This window comes from Rhizophagus irregularis, chromosome 2, assembly GCF_026210795.1.
Source record: "Rhizophagus irregularis chromosome 2, complete sequence".
Classification (NCBI taxonomy): domain Eukaryota; kingdom Fungi; phylum Glomeromycota; class Glomeromycetes; order Glomerales; family Glomeraceae; genus Rhizophagus; species Rhizophagus irregularis.
In genome coordinates this window covers 1710680-1720901 of record NC_089430.1, presented here as the reverse complement: position 1 = coordinate 1720901, position 10222 = coordinate 1710680, and the positions used below count along the sequence as shown (strand labels likewise).

At 26.3% G+C, this 10222-nt stretch overlaps 2 protein-coding genes across 2 annotated transcripts; both read right to left on the bottom strand.

Annotated features, from left to right (window-relative positions):
* Window positions 1–529: 529 nt before the first annotated feature.
* On the bottom strand, window positions 530–2731 carry OCT59_011791 (uncharacterized protein; the record flags this gene model as incomplete). The annotated part of the gene is made up of 7 exons (XM_066134017.1): window positions 530–915; window positions 1151–1273; window positions 1329–1664; window positions 1910–1966; window positions 2036–2129; window positions 2209–2551; window positions 2619–2731. The coding sequence occupies 7 exons, from the start codon at window positions 2729–2731 to the stop codon at window positions 530–532; spliced, it is 1452 nt and encodes a 483-aa protein (XP_065989322.1).
* Window positions 2732–9495: 6764 nt separating this feature from the next.
* OCT59_011790 (uncharacterized protein) lies at window positions 9496–9921 on the bottom strand (the record flags this gene model as incomplete). Its single annotated transcript, XM_025329712.1, has 1 exon — window positions 9496–9921. The coding sequence occupies one exon, from the start codon at window positions 9919–9921 to the stop codon at window positions 9496–9498; it is 426 nt and encodes a 141-aa protein (XP_025164654.1).
* Window positions 9922–10222: the final 301 nt, after the last annotated feature.

The window sequence follows — 10222 nt, the reverse complement described above, 5'->3', positions numbered from 1 at the left end:
ATGTATAAAAACTAATTTTTAGGCAAGTTTTTATTCATTTATTTTATATATAATATGCACTAAAATTGTAAAAAATTTAGTTTTTTTTATACTGAAATAAATATAAATATATAATATGGTAAAGGTGAATTTTACCTGAGGTGAATTTCCCTCTGGTGAATTTTACCTCTGGTAAGTGCTACAATTCACTTATATATATAATAATATATATACTAGTAATATATATATATAGTACAGTATATCTGGTATTATAAATTATTTTAAAAAAACGTATATTTTGCGTAGTATCCATTTCTTTATTTTTATGAGATTATATCGTAGTACTAAATTTTATGATGTTGATCATAGAAGTTTTGATTTGAATATGAGATTTAATTATCTGAAAGGTATTACACATAGAAAATCATAAGGTAAATATTTGTTGGTGCAACATAAGATATCACAGTGATATTCGGAATGTAAATAATTGTTATATAATTTATTAGTATAATATGGGATGTTATATAATAATAATAATAATTAACAAATATTAATAACTTATATTATTAAATAAAGTTTCATATTTCCAACCAGTTTTATCATCAACTTCTTGAGCAACAACCTTAATTGTTATATTACTAAACAATAAAGTAATCGAAATAGCACTGTTTTTAATTGTACTGGGCGTACTAATCTTCAATGTACCAATTAAATTTACCCCAGGAGAATCACAATATTTTACATCATGTTCATCTGTAATAAATAAATCTATACTATTTCGTGAAATGAAATTTGAACTAAAAATCATTGAGATTCCTGTATCAATGGGAATTTCATTCCCTTGTTTAGCTATTTGTAAAAAAATATTAATCATTCCATCTGAAAGTTTACGTTCAATTGGATCACTAGGATTCCATTTGCGAGTAGCTTTGATTCCTAAAAGAGATAAAATAGGAGTTTATTATACTGTATTTTTTAATTAATTAGTTTACAACTTACCATATGTCTTTCAAAAACACGCGATGAAGATGAAACTGTTTTTATTTTATTTAAATTATCTAGCTCGTCTAGTATCAATCCATATTGTATTGATTTTACGAATTTGTAATAAAGAATTAGTCAATAAATTTACAGCCATTACTAATATTAATCTATCTTAACGCACTCATACCATAAATACGATGAACAGAAGATGCCTCATTTGACAAGTCGTGAGTAGGTTTAACGTTTAATCCATTTATTATAGCACCTCTAATAACTGCGGCTGTTGGCAATGCAATAATCGGAACTTGATCTATAAAGGCTTTTTTTTACTCTACTCAAAAGATAAGGCGATTTACTAAATTCACCTACTAAAAATATTGCACGGCATCGTTCCTTAACATCATTTAATTGACCATCAATCAATTTTATGATTCTATCTACAACTGGATCAAACATCCTTTTCACTGATTCAAAATCGAGCTTTATGATCCATCCAGCTTCTTCCATTTGCTCTTTAAATTCTCCCGTAACATATTCCTGTAAATCAGGACAATATTGTTGCAAATTAAGCTTGCATGTCCTAAAACATTCACGATCCTCGTTAAATTTAAATCTAATCCGAGTAGAAAAAAATTGTTTAATCAAACACTGTACTTGTCCATATTCACATTGTTTTAATTTTTCTAATGCTTGAATTCCAACTTTACGCTCAAGAAAGTGTAAAAATTCCTTATCAACAAATGTAAAACCACATAGATCGCCGACACGTTTAGTAATCTCATTTAATCGGTTGTTTTGAAGAAATTTCGCGTTATAATATCGACTGTGTCATCACCACAATCTGCAACTAGGAAAGAATCTTTATTTTTAAAAAAAGTATATAACAGATAAGTAATCTATAAAAAGCAATTATTATAATTTTTTTTTACATAAAAAAATCCACTACCTCCATAATGAAGATTATGCCCCTTAACATTTAGGCAATATAAAGCAATTGCATCCGCTGTAACAAAGAAAAAATTAGTTCACCGTCCTAATCCAATGACATGAAATAATTAATCATTATACACACGTTCAGTAGTAAACTCAAGATGTGTAGAGTTTAATGTAGTCAAGAGACTAGCTTTATATGCACATTCGCGCATGACAGTTGTATTATGGGGTGGCTTCAATTAATATTATTAAAGAATTTAATTATTAGTTGTAAAATAAATAACTACTAATAACATATCTTGTACGACATACCCATTCAGCAGGAATGGTTAGAATTAAACCAACTTGCTGCGGAAAACTAATTGTCGGCCACATCCTTTCTAGTGTACTTTTAATCAATATCCGCATTTGAGTTAAATAATCTACGATTGCTTTCTTGTAATTTAATTGCGGAGGTAACCAAGGTTTTTGATCTTCTCTTAAATTAGATAGATGTAATTTAAACAGTTCAATTGGACAAGAACGCTTATTTAAATCATCAACTGTATCATCCAGTTCCTCATCTAATGCCAAGTCACCCCAATTTATAACTTGAGTATAAGTTTCATTATACTTAAGTGCAGTAGGAATTTTAGAAACACCTTCACGTCCTGGCCTTTTAATTAATTATTTTACTAAAAACACTCGTCAAAAAAAAAGTAAAAAAAAAATATTTAATTTACCAAGTAGAGTTCATTACGATAGTTTCCGGATTTTCTATATGCACATAGACAAAACTCGAATGAGTCGTTCCGAAATCTATAGCAACAAGGATTCTAATTTTTTGCAGATCCATTTTTTTTCATCCAATTTTGACTTTAAAATTGATTCAAATATCATAAGATATTATTGCATAGAAGATATGAGCGGAAAATTTTTTAATGGAAGCGGTTTAGCGCATATATATATGAAACATTGTCGCACAAACTTGTGCTACATGCTAGGTGTTCATATCGCACGACATGAATTTGGCAATTTGGTAAAGAAAAAAAAATATTGATATTGTTTGATATAAAATAATTTTTTCAATAAGGACAATTATAAAGTAACGATAACGGATAAGTTGTAATTCATTTTTAACTTTAAACATATCAAATGTCCGCCAGGAGACCTATTTTGCAACAGACCCTTTGCTGTATTTGTATTTCGGCTGTAGTTGTAGCAGGTGATTATTACACAAGCAGATCGGTAAAAAAATTTCCTTTTGCAACAAGATTCTGCATTCCCCGTCATATATCCAAAATTATAGTCTTGCATCTATATTTTAAAGTTTTTTTTTTTTCTTCGGAAATTTTTTTAAAACCATTTTTTTTTTTATTAAAATACTAGGGTCGATACTTGCAAATTTTGGATTCATATGTAATGAAAAGACATATTAGAATAGCAATCTTCTAAAATTTAGATATATTTTCGGTTCCATCATTATAAAACATAAAATAGTAAAAATTTTAATAAATTATTTATTATTCATTTTTCAGGTAACTATATAAAATAAACCGTAATTGATGAAAGATTTCAAAATATTTTTTTGCGCATATTGATAATCTCGTTTGGAAGATATTTCATACCAATAAATCGCTTTAACTAAATCTTTTGTAATTCCATTTTCGTATTCATAAATGCCAGAGTTCTTCTAAAAAAGGCAAAGATAAATGGGTACGGTATATACCGAATATTACTCACAATACTCCATTACCTGATCATGAACGATCAAAACCTTCTCGTCGTCGTAGTGAAGATCACGTTGATCTTCGAGAGTATCGAAAATCAAATGATAGGTCTAATAATAATAATAATAATAATTCTGAAGCAGAACATAATCAATTATCCAGAAATACTTTTTTTTTTCTTTAGTGTTAAACGGAAGTTGTTGGCTGAAGAAAAGAAAATTATTTTTTTTTCTTGCATACTGTTGCACCCTTGAGGAATTTAGTTGCCTCATTTCTACGCGTTTGAGGCTAAGAGTGGAAAGATCAGACACAATTATTACATAATATATCTAACTCTAATAATAATATTAGGTCAATGTGAGTCATATTGAACTTTTGATTGACGCAATAACTATTATTTCAGATTCATATATCATGTTAAGGTTAGGTCGTTAGTGTTGTTACATAATGTATTTAAAAATGCGTAATATACATATCTAAATTACATTTCATTAAAAGAAATAAATAAGTAATGACTGACTTAACTATTGTAAATCGTTTGGTAAGAATGTTAACCATCACGTTAATAAGATTTTCATTTTGATCGAAAATAAAGCAAATTTTTAAGACTAATTAAATAAATATGACATAACAGATGATATACTGATGCTTTTGAATTGTTATTGTTAACTATGCCATTCATATGAATAAAATTTGGGGTACACGAACAAATAATTTTCTCTGGTTCGTGATCATGCTCATCGTTGGAAATCGATCCTGACCTAAAACATTTAGTAAATGTTTACTCATAATATGTATAGTCAAATTTGATGCAATTTTAATCACTAGTCAATGAAAAAAAAAATAATGTTATTGATAATATAAAAATTGTACAATTAATAAATTTTATGAAGAAACATTAATTTTATAACGTGTAAATGAATAAATTATTTGAGATGATCAGGTGATTCAGCATGTAGTACAATGATTTGACATCATCCATGTCGGACATAAAATTATTGTATAAAATACTATTTTTTTAATCACAAAGCCACTTTAATATCTTAAAATTATATTTAATAATATTATATCTAACTTCAAATATGATTACTAATCACTAAGCCACAACAAAGTATTGGTTATTATAATCATAAATAATATTATATTATAATAATTAAGCTCCGCACATCATCTCATCAATCTCATCAATTGCAGAATCACGAGATACAATAGATACAATGTTAGTCATCATTTTTTTACTCACGCGTCGCGATTTTTTTACAAATATATATATACTCTCAACATATATATATACCATCAGGTTTTTCTAAAAAAAAAAATACTCTCATACTCTACCCTTACGCACAACCCACACTTCCAGCCTACATATCTAATAGAAGATGTAAAGGAAAGGGAACTATAAGAGAAGACCTAGAGAAAGAGGGAAAACGAGAGAAGAGTGAGAAATACACAAACAAACACGCACCATCCACCCATACCCTGTTCCTTTATATCTTCTGTATTAGCAGAAAACTCATCATCACCCCTAGGCTAAGACCGTTCTGAAGAAGCCTAATAAACAAAGACGTCGCGTACACCTATGAAAGGGACGAAGTGACGTCCGTGATCAAATTTTTGTCAATATTTCAGCAAAGCTAATAGTAAATATTTATTACTTTATTATTTTTATACTTGAATCTTTATTATTAATATTAAAAAAATCTTTTTTTTTATTATAGAACGATAGGATAAAATGAAAATGAAGGTGCACATAAAACACTCCACATATTATTTGTGGAGTTTTCAGTTGTTTTATAAACTTATTTCTTAGAGGAGTTCTTGAAAAAGGGTGTGTATCAAATATTAAAAACGCGAAAATTTTTTTTTTTTTATGTTTATACTTATACTTTATATTTGTTATCTGACTTCTTATCATTGGATCATATTTATTCCTTTTTTTATTTATCAGTTATAGCACTATTTTGTATTGAAACATTAGACAACTGATGAAAGCTCTCTGAATGGTGCATTACCAGTTTTCTAGATGAGTGTAAAATGGCTCAAGAGACTTTAAAAGAGGTGTGTATTTTTTATTTGCAAAGTGGGTAACTTCCTAAGCTAAAATTAGAACGGATAACTCATTGAGTCGGGGAGTTCACAAATTTTACTTAGGAGGGTACTGGATTTATTTGTTTGGGTTGGGTAAGGGTGAGCAAAGTGGGTAATTCCTTGAAATTACCTGCTTTTTCTTTTTTATTTTTATTTTTATTTTTTTATTCCCTTTTTTTCTTTTTTTTCTTTTTTTTTATTTCTCTTGTTCACTTGATAACCAACTCAAGCAAATAACATCCTACTTTGTTATTGATAAAGTCTGCTAATTCTAAAGGAGGAATTGGCTATGTCTTCTTTACCATTAAATAAAAATTTAGCACACTATTAATAATTTCTTCTTTCTCATAATAGGTAAATGCAGAGATTTACAATCACTGATAGAATGAAGAAATTTCAACTTTAAAAGAAATAATATATGGTAAATAATTAATTTGAAAATTATTTTAAGAATATTATATTTATTTTTTTTCTTTTTTTTAGTTAATGGTTCTATTAGAAATACTAATTACGAATAAACTGAATCATTTACTGCTAAAATTAAAAACATAATAGGTAATATAGCTTTAGTTAGTGATCCTGGTGTGTGGTAAAGATTAAAAAAATTTTTTTTTTTGATTTATTCTTTATTCCCCTTTCTTTTTTATTTATATTATCCCTTTTTTTATTTCATAGGCCAGCAGATTTTTTTTTGTGAGAAGATTCAGTTTCTTTTTTCTTTTTTGTAGATCAGTTTGGAAGTTCTTTCCTTTTTGTAGGATGGTTCAGGATTTTTTTTTTTTTAGGTCAGTTCAAATTTTCTTTTTTTTTTGTAAGTTGGGTTCAGATTCTTTTTTTTTGTAGGTTGTTTCAGTTTTGTTACTTCAGAGTCTTCTTTTTTTGTAAGTCAGTTTTGGATTTATTTTGTTGTTTTGGTTTCTTTTTCATAATTCTTTTCTTTTATGTAGGTCAGACATTCTGGAGTTCTTTTTCTTTTTTTATAGGAATGCTGACCTTTGGTGACTTGGATGTTTGCAGATACTATATGAGGGGTGAGTTTTGTTTCCAATTAAGTTAAACATTCTTATGTTTCTTTCTTTTTTATTTTTTTAGGTTGTGAACTTATAGATAATTTTGGTTGCAATAGGTGGTTTTAATAAGGAGGGAATTTTTATAATGTAATTGTATTTTGTTTATTTTTTATTTTTTATTTAATTTAATAAAGTAAAATTAGATTTATGTGACCAAATCGTATAAATTTTGTGATAAAATCAGTGATCAAATCATGTAAATTCCATATGAATCCCGTGCAAATTCCATATCCAAACCATATTTTTAGTGATACGGAATTGTGCATTTTCCGTATCCTATTATGATACGTTATTTCTAAGGAAAAAAATCGTATAAAAACTTTATAAAAAACGTATCCAATTTTTTTATAGGGCTGGATAGAATTAAAATGTTTAAATAGTGAAATTAAAAGAAATTGGAGATTTTTTCATAAAAAGAGGGGAGAAATTATACATGGCCTGCGTTATACGATATATTTTTGTCCTATTTATTAAATCTCCAGATAACGTACGGAAATTTTTGTTTGATCAAAATATGTTGAAATTATTATTAAAAAAAAAATTGTGATTTCTAATACAGAAAATGTCCGGAATATATATGGAAACTTTTTTTTCAAAAATTTCTTTGGAAGGAATGTGTCCGAGGTACATATATAGAAATTTATTAAAAAATATTTTTGAATTTTTCAAATTAAATAAGTCATGTTCCAATTCTTTTTTTAATGTTAGCATTTTTTAAATAAAATAAAATAAATAAAATTAATTTGATATTAATTTGATGATGTAGTAGAATAATATATAATAAAATTTTATGAAAAATTTTGTACTTTGATGACGTACGTGCAGTTTTAGTGAAATAAGAAGCTAACTACCAACCGTGAGTTATAAGATATTTTGCAGTTTCATATAATAATATTTTAAATACTTTTATTTACTGTAATTAATTAATTTTGAAATTTATTATAAAGAATTTATTATTTTTCAACAAACTTTAGTATTTCTCAAAGTAAAACAATTAAAAGCTTTTATCCAGTATCATAATTTTGTGAAATTTGGCTCTATTATTATCATATATTGGATGTATTTTTTTTCGTTTTTTTTTATAAATGAAATTGTGAAATTCTTCTTTAAATAGATCTAAAATTGGAATTAAAAGAATGGTTTTATCAAAGAAAAAGGATTTGAATGATATTTAAATAGAATTTTAGATTGTAATAGTTTTAAAATCAATCAAACAAATTTTATGCTATCTATTATTTTTAATGTAAAATTAAGTATATCTTTTGTCAACGACTGTGTGAAAATACAACTTTTTTAATTAATGCAGTCAAACTAAAGTTCTGAGACAACTGAATATCATATGATGTACGGCATGTTATTCTTCGACATCTAAATCCACACAATTAGTATTATTTTCAGAGTCAACTATACTTTTATCAGTAAATGACTATTCTGTTTAGTAATACAAATAATCACGTGATTTGTGCTTCGAGTGCAAAACTATTTTTACAAAAATAAGTTAAATATATGCACAGACTGTCTACATTATACATGCATTAAATTCTACTTTATTTATCACAACCTAACTCTAAATTTAGCAATCATTAATTTATTCATATATATATATAAATGCGTATTAAAAATTGCTGTTTATAAAATATTGCATATTTTGAAATGAATTCGATTATCACGCCATATTTTTATTATTATGCCATATTTTTATGGAAAAATAAATTTAACGAATAAATTTATTATCCAAAATAATAAAAATTAAAAAACCGGGGAACGAAATCATGCATAAATACCCGGATAAAATAAATAAATTGTCATACATCACACACACACAAAAAGGAGGTTTTAGGACCCGAGTAATACATAGATAGTAGGTAATAACTCATTTACTATTAACTATACGCATCTCTTCAGGGTCAGAATTACATGACATTATCCAAAAAAAAGAAAGGTTTTGTGTATTGCAAAATAATCACTCAAATATAAACCTATCAACTTTTCTTGTACTATTCAAAAAGTATTGTATTAGGATAATATAAATTTATAAAAATGCAACAAAGAAAGATATTTCTATTTCATGCCCTATAAAAAAATTCTGGAAAAACTCTGATAAATAAAATTATTTTTCTAGTTTTTATTCCGAAGAAACTCAGACACGTGATCATTTTTCTGAAAAATTTTTTATAGGGATAATATATTATTGTACGATGCTTAATAATGATATGATGATGTGTGCACGAAGTGGCATAACACCCGTCAACCCGTAGAGCATCATATTGATTAGCGACAAACTTTTTATTAACTTTTTGTAAGCTTTATATTCAGATTTTAATATTAAATTATTATAACTAATTGATTTACACCATGTAATATAAATTAGATTTTTATAAATTATATTTAGTGTATAATATATAATTCTTGAACGAAATTATTTATTTTTTTAATTATCACTGATCATGGTATAATTTTTAAAAGAAACTATTTGACACACAATTAAATCATTATAAGCACTGTATAAATATTGGAGAGCGCATAATAAAAAATTTTATTGAACACAAAGTATTTAACTGATTATGAACGTTTTATTATTAAGATACTACGAAAACATATCTATCTACTATTTTGATAATTAAAAAAAATTATAGGAATAGGAAGAAACTACATACAGTATATATACTATAATATTTTTTTTTTTAAAAAAAAAGAATATTATTAGAATTCGTAAATTTTTTATATTTTTTTTAAGCATATTTAATTAAAGCTTCAGAAAATTTCTTTCCTTTATGATTAACAAAAAAGGTACCGCCAACAAGATCACAAATGTGAAAACCTTCATAAACTTTTTGAAAAGGTGAAGTACCACCAGCTGGAAAAATTTTGACACTTTTTATAAAGTCTTTAGTATAATCAATCTTCTTTCTATCCTTGGTTATTACAAAAAATTCATAATTTTGAATATTCGTATCTTTTTCGAAACCTCTAGTAAATGATCCAGTTAAACGATAAGAACCAACATCTATGAAGGTGCTTTCACCTGAAATCCCATTATTAAAGTCAGCGATAGCGGTGGCTTCTCGTTTATTCAATGGAGCTGTTTGAGTTGATCCAATAAAGATCATACAAAACAAGGCGACCGTGGCCAAAAGGAGCAATTTTCTTGAGATCATTTTGATTTTTGAAAAATTGTTGAATAAAATTAATTTATAATTAATAATTATCGTTATAATAGAATTATTTTTTTTTGGTTAGGGAAGTGAAGCAAATTGTCGCTTCTTTTATATTTGTCAAGAATCATTAATTTACCATCATCTTATCAAGATAAAATTTATTAAATATAAGTCTTACTTAATTTAGGAAAAAATAATTAATTAAAAAATATAATATATATATTTCAGGAAAAAATAAATTGCTCATTTAAAGTTCATTCTATAATTAAAAATAGAATACGTGCATGAATGCATCATGCAT